The sequence below is a fragment of the Maylandia zebra genome, linkage group LG2 (genome assembly GCF_041146795.1).
Source record: "Maylandia zebra isolate NMK-2024a linkage group LG2, Mzebra_GT3a, whole genome shotgun sequence".
NCBI classification, from domain to species: Eukaryota; Metazoa; Chordata; class Actinopteri; order Cichliformes; family Cichlidae; genus Maylandia; species Maylandia zebra.
The window spans coordinates 31,052,957-31,068,418 of record NC_135168.1 but is presented as its reverse complement, the minus strand read 5'-3'; the positions used below and the strand labels follow the sequence as shown (position 1 = coordinate 31,068,418).

The 15,462-nt window shown below is 41.0% G+C and overlaps 1 protein-coding gene across 3 annotated transcripts in view; it reads right to left on the bottom strand.

Annotated features, from left to right (window-relative positions):
- aff2 (AF4/FMR2 family, member 2) overlaps positions 1-15,462 on the bottom strand; it is a 210,005-nt gene that overhangs the window by 143,633 nt on the left and 50,910 nt on the right. For 2 of the 3 annotated variants that reach the window (XM_004563274.3, XM_014409891.3), the window contains exons 2-3: positions 8,448-8,568; positions 385-1,054 (exon numbers count right to left, since the gene is read on the bottom strand). In XM_004563274.3, the coding sequence (XP_004563331.1) occupies positions 385-1,054; positions 8,448-8,568 (791 nt within the window). Of the gene's footprint in view, positions 1-384; positions 1,055-5,658; positions 5,782-8,447; positions 8,569-15,462 lie in introns of those variants that run through there. The other variant, XM_076890802.1, reaches the window with a different exon arrangement.

The window sequence follows — 15,462 nt, the reverse complement described above, 5'->3', positions numbered from 1 at the left end:
TGTTTTCCTCCGAACGGGAACGAGCTGCTACAGAAACATAAATATGTTAAATAAATACGTTGACTATAGTGCAGAGAGAGCGAGGCAGGGATTTCGCAGACGGTCCATCAAAAGTCAGTTTAAGCAGCTGACATCAATTTTTATAAATGTGCATTCCTGCGCTCCTTTTATCAACTAACTTTGACTTGTGTATAATTTGCACCTGCTATAAGGTCTAGCATTATAGCAGGTGGATACTTATCACCATCACTGCCAGAAACCCTGCTACGCATGATATCATGTAGACATGCTAGCCTGTCTACATGATATTTTTCTTAGAGTACAGATGTGAAAGTTAAACAACCAAACGTCTTCTTTTACAGATTTTTTTTCTTGCCGACTTACCGGCGAGTGGGTGGGTTTTGGCTGGGTGGGATGAGTGCCTTCTAGAAGAAGAGGAAGAGGAAGATGATGAGGAAGAAGAAGGGCTTGAATCTTCTTTTAGACCAAGTTCATCTTTGAGTGAGCTGAACAGCTCGTCATGTCTTTGCTGCTCATCCAACAAAGACATTTTCCCTCTGCTGGTGGTAGCTCCTGCTGTCACCTGCCCCTGCCCATTCTGTCCTAACCCCACAACAAGGCCTGTCCCCTGGGTGCTCTGTCCGTGGCCTCCCCTTGACCAGTCCATGGAGCTCCGGGACTTTTTGGAGTTCTGATGTGGGATTGCTGTTGATGAGGATGTGGTTGAAGGGGGTGGTTGCATTGAAGCTGTAGAGGAAGAGGGTGTATTCCCTGTCTTCTTGTCCCCACCTGTCTCTGCTCCTCCTCCTCCACCTCCTCCTCCTCCACCTGCTCCTCCTCTCAGGGCTTCGTTAAAAAGCTGGGATGGCTCTATGGCGGGTCTCTCTGTCGCTGACGTGGTCGGGGCTTGCTGCAGGTTGCTGTTCGCTGTTGTTCCTTTGGGGATTCCCACCAAGTGGCTCTGGTTGGAATGGCTGGTTAACAGGTCTTTCATTTCTTCATACGAGCCCAGCGTGTTTTGGACACGATTGGCCAATGCATCACCTTTATTAGTCTGAGAGGAGAGAAGGAAGACAAAAAAGACAAGGGGGAAGGGAGATACAGAAGAGTATTAATTAAGCCTTCCATTCTTCCTTTTTTACAGGTTTGATGAAAAGCCCTCTTTACTCATCTGGAAAAGAACAGTGAGAGATAGATAGGGTGACCACTGACCAGACATCAGGATGAGATGATTAATTAAATACATGCCACCCATAAGAGGGTCCAGTCCAGGCTGGAGTAGTAAAATTAATGGGGCAGGAATCATTATTAGCCTGACCCCAGATTCTCAGGCATTAATGGCTTGGAGGACAGTGCACGTTTTACTGATATATGAAGGTAAAGCTCTTTAGCTTCTACCTGGTAACATGGAGATGTTCCTCAGAATAGCTCAGCAGTACCTTTGGTTTCAGTCATTGACAGATTCTTTAATGATCAAACTGCACGATTTGATCATCTGGCATTTTAAAAAGGACACGGGTAATCAGCAGCGGTTTCAACGCTTCTATTTTAGGAACCGGATTCTTGCAAAACGTCAGGAAAGAGGAGCAGGGAAAAAGTGAAGGCCAGTAGATTTTTATCCTATCCATTGACATTTCCTTTTTCTACCAGAGTTACAAATTGTGTAGCAAATATTAATCATGAATCAAGTCTGAATTATGCAAGATCTCCAGCCTATAATTTACGTGTGACATTTCATCATGAGCTGCAGATGAATGATGAACAATGGAAACACTGAATGAGATCAATGTCGAGTGTGGCCCTGTAATTTTATTGTACAACAGTGTTGAGGTTTGCTCAACAAATTTTCTCAGGTAGTTGACAGCCTGCACTCGTCTAATCAGCCCTGTGCTAACATTAAAAGGTAGTGTCAAATAAATGTGAGGTTGAAAACAACCTTATTCTAATTTTTGAGCCAAGGTGAAACTGCTTTATTTGAAGAGCTTAATGAATTTGTGAATAATGAATATGTAAGGTGAAGGTCATAGTACCAGTACTGGAGTGCAAAACAAATATATATATATATATATATATATATATATATATATATAATCCGTGTGAGGTTTCCTTATATCCTTTATTCTCCTCAGTAATGTCAGACTCTTGGCTACATGTTGTGTGGTTTTGTTTTTCCAATGCTAACAGCTTCAGTCAATAACCACATAATACTGTAATAACATGCAATGATCCATGGAGAGGTCTTATTGCTGAAGAGGGAATTGTAAGTGCTTGTGCGCATGCGTGCGCAAGTGTGTGTGCCACTTCACAACATTACAAATTAGTATAACACCACCCCAGTATTTGCTCTAATAGAGGGCCGTGTAAGTACCATTTGATAATAATTGCTATACTGTGGTGCCCCCCTTTTTCTAATCATCACTGGTTTGACAATAGTTTATGAAGCAGGCAGAGCCAACTTTCTCCTTTTTTATTCTGACCAGTTACACAAAAATCAGGCTAAACTATTACTAACTAAAATCACCAACAACAAGAACAGGAAAAGTAAAAACCCAGCGAGGTCCATAATTATCTGGACAATGACATTTTTTGTAAAATCAAACTGTACATATATGATTGAAATGCAGACTGTTTGGGTTTGACAAAAGTATTGAATGGGCTGTTTAGGAATTACAGATATTTTTATACTTTTTTGAGAAGCTCAAAAGTGGCTTAAAAATCCGATCATCCAACAAACTCTAAGAGGAGCCAAATCACGCTGGGCTTCTGGAAAATGAAGAAGGTCAGCATCATCAAAAGGCACTAAGGACCACAGAAGATAACTTTACCAAATATATCCAGGAACAGCCTCAAAGAGGTAGGTTTATCACTGTCAAAGGCAACAATGTAGACACACCGTCATAAATGGAAAGACAGACAGTTTACAACAAGGTGCAAACTGTTGGTGCAACACTCAAGACCAGATTATACTTTTGTGAAAAATACATTTAAAGCAATTTCTGAAAATAGTCTTTGGAAAGATGAAACTGATGCTAACTTGTAGCTTAATGATGGGACAAAAAAAGTATGGAGAAGGAAAGGAACGCTTCACAATCTGAAAGCGCCCCACATCATGTGTCAAACACAGTGGAGACCACGTTTTGTCATGGGCATGTATGTCTGCCAGAGCTATACTCTGCTCAGATTCAGCCAAATGTCCTGATTGGACAGCTTGGATCAGAAGTAATTATATGTGCTGTACTGGCAGTTCACCAAAATACCAACAATGTGTAGCCCAGTGGGGATGGTGCTCCGTGGGTAGGTAAAATGCTCATTCGTTGAAAAGCTATTGGCAGAAAAGGAAAAAGAAAAAACGTGACTTCCATCTTTCCAGATAACACAGGCTCTAAGCGAGCACATTTAAGCATCTTTAAAGTCTAAGCTAACCAGCAACAAGAGTAGCTCATTTATGGTGGTTGCACATATTTTAACACTGTCCCCTGGTGTCACACATGGTACACTCCTACAGCTCTACACAGGACCAATGAATAACCAGCACCCAACCATCTTTACTGAACATCTCTGGTTACACTAATATAGAGGTTAATAGAACTGATTCTTATGATTGTGTGTGTCACAAAAAACGTCAACTCGAACCTATGCGAGTGGAAGGACCATTCATCTCTTCGTCACTTCACTGTATCCTTCAGTTTTAGACTCTAACAAAGCAGGAAAACCATGGAAATACCGAAATTAAACAGGGCAAAGAATCAAGCCTTATTTACAAAAGATTAACGCAAAAAAGGACAGAATTGCATTCAAATAATCTGAACAGATGTAATTTCTGTGTGCGCACACTCACACACTGGCACGCAAACACTACACACCGTGAAGTTAGCTGTGAATAAATTAGCCCATCTCTTCTCCATCTCGGGCTCATGAATAAAAGATCTGGTGGCTGAAGAGGAACAGAAAACACATTTACAGAGAGGCAAAATGGAAAACAGAGGAGAAGGAGAGGATGAATACCTATGTGCGTATGAATGTGTGTGTGTGTGTATGAATAGATCATCCCAAATAGCTGCTAACGGCATAACACTCTTTAACAGGATTAGAAGAGGGATTAGCTAATAGCTGACAGAGAGAATGAATACTGGAGAGAGGGAGAGAGAAAAGACAGAGGCAGAGTGATTGACAAACGGGAGATACGCAGGTACAGAGAGAAAACAGAGACTGGTGGTGGACAAAAAAAAAGCAAAAATGAAGGCGAGTGGAGCCTGGAATTACTAAAGTTCTACAAATTGTATACATGATGATCATAAAGTGATGATACTGATCTATAGGCTGCAGTTCAGCACATTCACACAGATGAAGTGCAGCAAGGTTGCGCTGGTTAAACCAGTATGAAGTAAAGCCAGCATTCAAAAAATGAAATGTTTGTGTGTTAAATAAATCAGAAGAAAAAAGTAGCAAACTGTGGGAAAGCCATTTTCAACTTCAGCAGAGAGACGCAGACCTAAGACACACATGCTTAACATAACATCAGGGAAAATAGAAACAGGAGATGGGACATGGGCATAACTAAGAAACAAATACAGAGGACATGACGGGCTGGGGAGAACACACATGACAGATGGGGAAGACATGGAATGAGACACAAGGGGAATTTAATAAACAATGAGCTATAACAGGGGAACCTAGGCAATATAGAATAACCTCAAGGCTAACTCAATGAACTTAAGCCTAAATAATACAAAATAATATTAAAATACAAGAAAACTCAAATGACCCTGGACCATGAGAAATATTTATAGAAAAACAATATTTATAAGAACTTTAATACTTAAAAATTGAATTTTAAGAGTTTTTCTATGCTCGAGCATGAAGATGAAGGTTGGTCACTAGCAGACCTTACAGGCTGAATTTGCTTAGGTAGCCTAACCTGATTTGTTAATCAACAGTATCCTTTGCTCGCATTGGTCATCTCTTTAGCTTGAAATTGAGAAAAGTTTAACTCACAACCCACCCGCTCCGTCACCTATTGTCAGTTGCAGTTTCATTGACTTTCTGTGGTCTCTGATTGATGCTTGTCGCTTACAGTGTGAATGCCCGTTTAGGAGTGAAAGAACGTCTCATTCATATCTATGTCAGCTACCATGCAGTGAATGTGCTGTGCCTCAGCCACTCACTGAACAGAGTGCCAACAATGACACTGTTCTGGAGAGGGCCACAGGCAGAAGCTGCATATTTAGCTTAAAGCTACAGATAAAAAAAGAAAGAAAGAAAAGCTACAGACACCAAGACATCTTGGAAAAGAGTCAAATCCAGGGATATCTGTGCAGTATTTTGCACTGAAAATTCAAAGCCATATTCTTGTGGGACCTTTAAAGTGAAGAACTATATATAGCTGATGAAATGTATGGTATCCGGTCATTAAGTGATGACGTGAGGAATCCTACTTCCGGGCCAAAAGTAGTCTGCGTTTAATATGGCTTTTGTGTTGTTAACATGTTTAATGTTTTGTATTTTCTTCTATTTAATCTCAAAAAGCTCCTAAAACAGTCAGTGATCACTGCTGACCTCCCTCGGCTTTTATTACCGCTAATCATTTATTTAAGCTGTTTTTAAAACCTTAGGATGTAACTACAGCCCAGCCCATGCAGCAGTATATGAATGACTAACCTCGTATTGTGGATGGATTATCTCAGTTGTTCTCCTAGCTGAAGTTTGGTCCTTTTACAGCATCCTGCCATGCGATTACATTTGTTCCTGACCACCGAGAACACTCACGTTAACTTTTATCGAGTGGAAAAAAAGTTAGCTTGTTTATATTATGCTAACATAGCTGTGTCGCTAGCGGTCACGTAGCACATCATTATATACCAGCTAGCCCAACTTCAGTAACGCTACAAACGTCACTGCTGTTTAGTTTTCTGTCTTCATTTATGTTGGAAGTGATAACAGAGCTGTACGTTTTAATTTGTTTCCAAAACCCCGCAGTCAGGACATGCTATATTGTATTTAGATGGAAGCTAGCGAGCTAACTTCCTGCTAACTTCTAACTCCGTTAAATGTCATAAATTCCGTTTTCATGGATGCCTGGATGTTAAACTCAATTGTTACACCTGGTAGAGCAGAACGCTGATCATTTTATTAAAGATGAAAGACTTTAGACAGTTTTTCAACTCTCAGTAATGCCACAGTGATCGTTTGATATATGGACCTGCAGCAGAGTTTAGGTCCAGACACGGCTAGTGACGTCAGACTGAACCACCGGATTACTGTTCTGACTTACACTCTTCTTCTACAGTTTAAATCTACCAAATCTAAAACAAAAACATTTCAGATTAAACAGGCTTCCTTTTAACAGGCCGCAAAATTAAAAGTACCTGCAAAAATACAAGCAGGAAGCAGAGCAAGCAAATGTACTGATTAAATTAATCAAATCACGACACTTTTAACTACTTATTGCAGACAGCAAGGCGGTGTCTAAAATTTCCGCCTTCCTTCCCACAGACCAGCCCGCACTGATCTTTGTACTCTCCCCACACATGAATCTTGACCTCACCTCAGCACCATTAATTAGCTGGAAACAATTAGTTGGAGTGTGAAGACAGTTAAGATTGGATTCATTATCAGAACAACCTCTCATTTGCTTTGCACTGGCCCCGAACCGCGAGCGGCGTCTTAGTGAGAAGACCTTGTGTCCTCTGAGTTCAGACGCAGCAGCGCTTAAACACGTTCTGTCAGGATTCAAAGCCAGTCTGTCCCAAGGTCGATACACTTCGCAGCATAACCAAGTGTTGAAGTGCTTGGTGGTAGCAAATGAGAGTTAACAAACCAAAATCAATTTTATACACAGGGGCATTCGAGTGGCCGTGGACTTCATGCGTGGCTGCTTCACTTTCTGCTAAAAAAACCCCCCAAAAATCTCTGAAGCGCCTCAGAAGATCAAGACCTTAAACACAAGGGCATTAAACTTCATTCCACTGGAGAAGAGCGTGGTTATACTAAAAATGAATGGTACAAAACATCTTTGGATAATTGCTGATTAGCCGTATCAATTCCTTTCAACTGATTGTTTCATATGACGCTAAATCACAGAGCAGTGCTGCTGCTGTAGAGGGGAGTCGCCCGTCCTCATGATTAAGATGTCGTAAATTCACTCCATGCCCAAATGAATTTCTGGTGTCCAGTACATCCACTTCTCCTTCCATGGAGATCAATCAAAAACTTAACAGCGAAGTATTAAAACTGTCTCCGGAACAGCAATGAGGGAGCACTCGGCGCAAAGTCTCAGCTCAGCCACAGCCAGTGTTAATGTTTTCTCACATTTTTTTCACACTTTAGAATAAGTGACAGGCAGAGCTGGAGCTCACACGTGCCTAGCTACTGCAGGAGCCATGCTAATGTCTCATTTAGCAACACCTGTACAGAGAACGCTACAAAATCACGCAAAACACAACGGGAATAGGAAGAACGAAAACAGAAATAGGAAAAAACAGATTTCCAAAAGCACAAGTGTTTCTGGGGAGACAATAACGCGACGGACCAGTTGCAGGAACCAATATGCTAAGAATTACGCTGGGAGACACGTGGAATAAGTGGAGGATCTATGAGTTTTGTGAGGAAAGAGAGGTAAGTGTGTTAGCCTAACTATTAGCCTAAATCTGTCATCAGTATTATATGAATCATGAGATTAAAACACACTTACCTGGCAGGTTTTGGTTCCTGCAACTGGTCCGTCGGGTTATTGTCTCCCCAGAAACACTTGTGCTTTTGCAAATCAGTTTTTTCCTATTTCTGTTTTCCCTATTTCCGTTGTGCTTTGTGTGCTTTTCCAGCATTTTTCTTATTCCTGGTGTTTTCTTAAGTTGCAGTCTGTTTGGCCTCTCAGGGCCACCGTATCTTTCCTTCCTGCTGCTGTCAGACTTCACAACAACGACTTTGCAGCTGACCAAACACACACAAGTGCACTTATCGTTTTCTGACAACATTGCATTTTATTATGTTGTATATAGTATTTTATTCTATTCCTTTGTTTACAGTATCTGATACTTATTATTTTATTCTATTCCAGGGTTTTTTCTTAATTTTTGCTACTGTAACGTTGCACTCTCCACTTTCTGCTGTAACAAAACAAATTTCACATGTGTGGGACTAATAAAGGTTATCTTATCTTTAAATACACTTCCTATGGAAAAGTGTTACTTGCATAAAACCCCCTGAAATTTCTCTCATTTAACATGAAAAACTGTGTTTAACAACAGAAATGACCTTAAATACAGACACTGTTTTCTGTGTTTCTCTGTGACCAGACTTCCCAACACCCTGTCACCCAACAACACAGAGAAAAATTCAACAGTCAACCAAGCTGTTGAGCTTTGTGTGTGATTCTAAAATGGTTAAAATAACATCCCAAAAAGCATAAATGAGTAATTATCTGCTTGTTAACCATCAGTTAACCTTACTTTATAGGGTTCTCCAAACAAGTTGAATCCAGTAGAGAACAAGTCCTCATCCTGTTGGACCTCCTGGTTCCTCCTCTCCCACTCTCTCCTCTTCAGAGCGCTGCGCTCTGACTCCAGATGACTGGAAAGGCACAAAGAGAAAAGCTAGTTAGCATCCCCCCTCTGAGGCGACACATGGCCTGCCACAGTGGTTTTTAATGAGTATTGCTTACAAGTAGTATTTGGAGCTGCAAAGAGCATTGGCTGAAATTCTTTGTTTTGAACAGACTAGCGGGGAAGCTGGTAAAGGAAAATAGCAGGCTAAGTCATGTGATTATATCGTGTGAAAATGACTCAAGTTCCAGATAAACGAGGAGGAAAATAAAAAACCTAAACCCTGACATGAGTCTTGAGGTAAGAGTAAAAATGTAACATTCAGAATTGTAAGAAAAAGGTTTTCAAAACAGTTTCCCACGTCGACATGGGAAACGCAGTTTATGATTTACCTAACTATGAACACGTAGCAGTTGTGGATGAAATGTTTGTACTGGCAGTTTTAAAACTGAGGAGTGTGTTCGTTGCCTCTTTGAGCAGCTCACGGGGTTTAAATTGTTATTTTTACTTAACTTCTGAATGAATTCCAGGAGTCTTTGGGTCGCTTTGCAAACTCTAAAATCTAACAAACCTGACTCACCTGCACCGTTTGGTTCAAAAGGAAAACATCTGATCAGCCAAGGTTATATATGCCAGAACTGTTGTGTGGCAGGTCTAGCACAGCAATTCTTTCTCTTCTTTTAAGTCCATATTTATATATCTACATATTTACTGCAAAACTTTGAAATCTGAAAGAACTACACTACAAACTCCAGTAGTGTGGGGCTAGGAGGGAATCCTACAACCTGCTTGCCTACCTACACTTACATTATATATATTCTAAACAAGCGTGACTATATAGGAAAGTTAGACTAACGTAACATTAACTGGATGGCACTGGAGGGGCAGTCAGAGATGGTTCAGGGAAAATCAGACAAATCTATTAGAAAAATAAATCATATCTAAAAGTGGTTTAAAATTCATTAGGATTCATGGCTGCTTTGTGACAACGTGAAGCAAATGATTATCATGTTTTTGTCTAAGTTTCCAAAGTAAAGCAGTGAGGGAAGATGGTGCGCGCAGTTTGTTGCTTTGCTTATATGTTCATACTGCATGTCAGTGATAATTACGATGATGCTTTGAGGAGGACAGGCCTGTTTTTCCAATAAAAAAAAAAACGATTCAGCCACTCCATCCACCCACCCTTAGCCAAACCCCTGCTGGACATGTTACTCTACATGAATGCTCACTAAGAAATTATGTCACCCTAAAACTACGCGTTGTTTTTTTAAATAGATAAAATAAAGACATAATTAGGTGCTGGAAGATACATTTGCCAACTATGGACAGAGCTAAATGTTCCCCCGACTGTCCATCTGATGCAATGCTAATCCAATTACCTCCGGCCGCCTCCAGCTTAATACTTTCAAAGAAATCAAACAGTATTTCCAAAAACATTTAACTCCTCCTTTGTACAGCCTGTGTCATCTTTGTGAAAAGCTTTAGGGACGACTGAGTCAACAACAATAAATAATACAATTAAATGAAATTCTGAGTGACGATCATTATATACAGGCATAAGGCGTAACACACACACACAGACACTCACAAATAATGAAGGCATGAGCAATAAATAGTCTGCTTCCTCCTCAGTATCAACCCTTTTTTTCAGATTTCTATTTCCAGTGAGTTTAATGCTGTGATGTAACATATGCTTTTAGCTGGCTAGTTTCATTCATGAGTGCATTCATTTTTAACACAGGTGAGCCCAGTGGGGATTGTGCTCCTAATCCAGGCAGTGTTTACGACACGCTATACCCACTGAAGCACTTGAAAGGACGGATACATTTATTTCCTGCTACGGCATCTTTGGATGGCTCCCAATCAAATCAGCTTTTAATCTTCAAACGTTCCCACAGAACGTACGATTGCTGGATTCGTGTGATTTAAAGTATGAAAACATTTAAAAAGGAGACAGCTGACTGTAAACAGGGACAGAAATGATTAGAATCAAAGGGGTTTGGTCTGTGGGGAGCAAAGGGGGCGGCGGTGAACCTCAGGTTTTTGGGACATTTTCGTTGCGTAACCATGTATTTTTAGAAAAAAATCTTTTACTGCACAGTTCCCAATTCACTCTGCCCTCCTGAACTTTCTTTAGTCACCAGCCCCCACTGAGAATTCTACAAGCTGGCAGCCAAACTGGAATCCCAGAGGCACAAAGTAATGTGTGAGAGTGTTTGTGAATACATGTTATGCATAAGCCCGTGGCCTGCTGACCCAGGAAAGGGCATCCTGTTTTACCACATCCACTGCAGAGAGATGAGACAGGCTGGCTAATTAGTGATCAACACAATTAAAAGAGACTTTCCTCTTTTTTTCCCACTACCAGGCCTTGCCTTCAACATTTCATCTATCAGCAAGATGTGAGTGGGAGGGAGAAAGAGCAGAGAGGCAATGAGAGGAAAGAGAGAGGGAGAAAAAAAAATTGGAGACCCAGGGGAGAGAAAAAGACCCAGTTTCAGGGCAACAGACAGTTTCTTTAAAAGGAAAGAAAAATAAGAGAATGATGAAAGACAGAGCGGAGGGATGGGGAGAGGAAGGTAAGATAGGAAGAAGGGAGGAGCAAAGAGGAAGCTAGAGCAGTGGGAATTTCAGATGAAATGATTGACAGGTTAGGTAGGGGTGTGTGTGAGTGGATTGGGGGGATGCAGCGACAGAAATGTACGTAGATGTGATCATTGTGTGAGCTAGCACTGCTGGTTGACATGTACGTTGTCTGTCAGCGCAGAGAGATAACTGACAGAGCTGTCACGACCACAAACACACACGTATGGAGCACGCACACAGAAGCACACAGCCCCCACGTGACAGATCGTTGTCTCCGTCTGTCACACACCAGACATTCACACGAAGGGAATCGGGTCAGACGAGGTAATTAACACATCCAGGATTTATTTCCCAGCATGTGGCAGGGCTACAGAGCTACCTGTCACATACGGGTTGGCCGAGGCTTTTATGGCTCACACCTTCCTTCCTTCTTACAGGCCGGTTGCACGAGAGGTCACAATCCCCCATCTTTCCTTCAAGTACAGCTCAAATGCAATTTTTCCAAGTATGTTTTCTGTCATATTGAGAAGTTCTGATCAAGGTGATACATGTTCGACTGTTATTTTTCTAACAAATTTGTTTTTCATGAGTCATTTGTAGCTAGCATGTGTCACCTCTAAAGTAGGCCTGTTGCCAAGGCACCTGTGGATGTTTTGGGGAATTAGATGCAAAAGCTTTGAATCACTGTTTGCTAAATAGAAAATGTTCTCAAGTAAACTGTGCTAGACAATATTCACATCAGCAGGGGAGACCTTTGTTTTTTTCTCGAGTGAGTCTGTGCATTCAAGTATTTCGTTATTTAGCAAGTTAATGTTATAACTAGCAAGCTGAGAGGCATCGATCTGAGTTACAAAGTATAGAGAAGAATAAAAATGACGTGTGCTCTGCAGTCTTAAAAACTTCAGACGTGTAAAATCTGTGCAAATATTTAATTCCAAATATTGTAGCCATTCACACCAGCCACATAATTTTGCTCGTGTGAATTTGCAGTCTCTTAAGCTCTGGACCGAGACATCTCCTGATATTGACTTCACTTTTTTCACAATGCATTGAGGCTGAAATATCCACAAAAACGAGTTTCAGTGTGTATATATAATTTACACAGGAAGTTCAGATCAGAGAGAATTTGAAATTTTCTTTTGCTTTTTCACAAAACACTCAGTGTATATGGGGCTTGAGCAAGACATGGATAAGTAAGATAAAAAGGAAAGAAAAACTGCCAGAAGAATCTATAGTGACAACTATTCAATTCAATTCAATGCAATTTTATTTATATAGCTCCAAATCACAACAACAGTCGCCTCAAGGCGTCCTATAACGTACAGTAGATTGTACAATAATAGATACAGAGAAAAACCCAACAATCATATGACCCCCTATGAGCAAGCACTTTGGCAACAGTGGGAATGAAAAACTCCCTTTTAACAGGAAGAAACCTCTGGCAGAACCAGTCTCAGGGAGGGGCGGGGCCATCTGCTGTGATTGGTTGGGGTGAGAGAAGGAAGACAGGATAAAGACATGCTGTGGAAGAGAGACAGAAGCTGTGTCCAAATTCATGGGCTGCATCCTCCTGAGGCCGCATTTGTAGACCGATTACGTCACAGCGACGCACCGAAGGCTGTCCAAATTCGTAGACTCCTCTGAATGCAGCCGAGAAATGCGTCCTCCTTTTCCCCAAATTTGAAGGATGGGTCGGGTGTGTCCTTCGTGGCCCACCATATCCCAGAATTCAAACTCCAGTTTCCAACAATGGTGGCCGCTACTTTTAAGTTTTAAAATTACTCTTATTAATCTTTCTGGGTCACAAAATAAACGTTTAACATATTTTCAGGCGAGAATGTGGGTGTGTAAACTTCAAATATCTGCTCGGTTTATCAAGATATTGCATATTTGCAAAAGTGCTTTGACGTTTTCGGAGACGTCTGTTACCCACCAGCTCGATAGCTAGCCGAGAGCTCGAGGGTCACTGAAGCCGCCGAGAACGGCACAACTCCCAGCACATCATTTTCAGATCACCGCGGTCTTTTGCTACTCAGGTTAAACGTAATATGTGTCACTTAGACAACCTAAAATTTTTATTGTTTGTCTTTTTTTCAGTGTTTTATTTGTTCGTGAGTAAATCAGTTTGGCTGAGATTAAAGTTATTAGATTAGATTAGATAAAATAAAACTTTATTAATCCCCCGGGTGGGTTCCTCTTTGGTTTTTACAAAGCTGACTAAACGTCAAACAGAAAACTGATTAAACAGAAGTGTGAGATGGTCGAGAATTTACGCCAGTGTCCTGTTATATTTTAGATAGCAAGAAGCAGACGGACGAGTCTATTAAACTCCACCGAGACAGCAGTGATGCTAATCAGAAGGCTGGACCGTCCAATTTCCCCAGCTGTTTACTTCTGGCCTACCCAACCTTCTCAGGACCCGGCCTTCGCGGTCTACATGGGCCGGGTCCTCAGGAGGATGCAGCCCATGAATTTGGGCACAGCTAGAGATTAATAACAGATATGATTCAATGCAGAGAGGTCTATTAACTTTCCGTGTGGAAATGCATTTTGTGCTAGCTAATAATCGTCCAAATAAAATAAATCCAACTTGCACATAAAAACATTTATTCTTGAAAATTGGCTGTGATGATGTTTTCATAAATACGCCCAAAACGGTTTTATCCACACACTGTTATATTTACTCTAATTTAAGCTGCTGAAAATTCAAATAGATTTTTTTGTGCATCTTCGTGCTCGCTTTTTGACCGTATCAGAACACTGTTGTCAGTGCTCTGTTGTTGCTGTTGTCTGCACTTTAGATGAATAACAGTCAACTACAGACTTTTCAAAAAATTAAAGGAAGACTGGAAGAAAGAAAGATGGATGATGGACGTAGAGATTGATTGGATTGGTGGGGATTACTAGCAGTGGAGATATCAGCAGTGGGCATACTGTCGATGTTGATATTTTCTGTGAATGAAAATGTAGTGACGCCAGCTTTCTTTCCAAACACTCCCGATTCCCTTGCGTGAGTGTGTGTGTGTGTGTGTGTGTGTGTGTGTGTGTGTGCATGTGTCCTGAAGTAATGCTGATAGTCAGAGTAAGCTCTGGGAATTTAATCTCAGCAGAGCTATGCTGTTCTCCCCTGATAACTGAACATACACACACACCAAATGTCTCTAACTGAGGCTCATCACCCTCTCATTTACTTTTACAGAACAGAATTTCAGTATCGCTCTCTCCCTTCTTCAGCAATTTGCCACAGTGCCCTTTAGCAAGGAACTGAACCTGCAACTCAGCAGGCTGTAGGCGCAGGCAGCTGCCCAGTGGAAATGTGCTTTCTCTCCTTGATAAACGAAGGTTAATCACAGGGTTTATCACAGACATAAGGGGATATGCAGCTGTAAGCACTAATAGAATTTATTAGATGAAGAATGAAGCTGACAGATTTGCTGTAACACTGAATTTTACTGAATGTGAAAATGTGCACAAAGATGTTTGGCTTTATTTATCATCTTATATTACTTAATGTGGAACCCGTACTTTAAATGCCAATAAAAACTGAACACTATTTCCAACACACGGCACAGCAGCTGAAGCTGGTCGGTGGTTTGAGTTCAACAGGGGTTGAGGTTTCTGTGTTCTGTCATCAGTAGCAAGAAAAGCTCCAGTCTGCGAATGTCATCAAGAGACTTTCTGGGGCTGCTTCATTGAAAATCAACTGGAGCCCGACTTTGCGGACTCATGCTGCATTTGCGTCTTATGGGAATATCTGTCAGAGCAGTTCAAGGCAGCCATTTGGAAATATATTCTAACTCATTCGAAGCCATTAAGACATTTTGAGCAAAGCTCTCTGTACATTTCGGTCATGTGAAATCAGCCTTTTCTCCAGTCAGTTTTGTGCAGATGCTGTGGCATTTTATAGTTTACGTCATATCCTTCCTTCCTTTAATTGTGTTTTTTTACATTAAATAGTGTCTCGTGTAGCTCAAAGTGTAGAACGGCCACAGTACTGGACAGTACTCAAAGCAGCAGCATACAGTTAGGGTTGTTACAGACGATGCCTTCGATCTCGTCTATAGGCTTTTACACTTGACACATTATTTCTCCATTGATTTGTTCAAGTTCACGCAGCCTGCTTAAACCTTCTCCACATGATATTTGTAGTACTGCTGATTTAACTCTCTGAGGTCCAACTTATCGTCACTGATGACCGTAACGCTAACCTCATGCTAACAATATATATAACAGTTGTTCTTTTAAAAATGCTCTCTCAAGTCTTGGGGATAAGGAGACAAAAATTAATAAATAAATAAATAAAAAACAACATTACATAACTAGACTGCATTGAAAC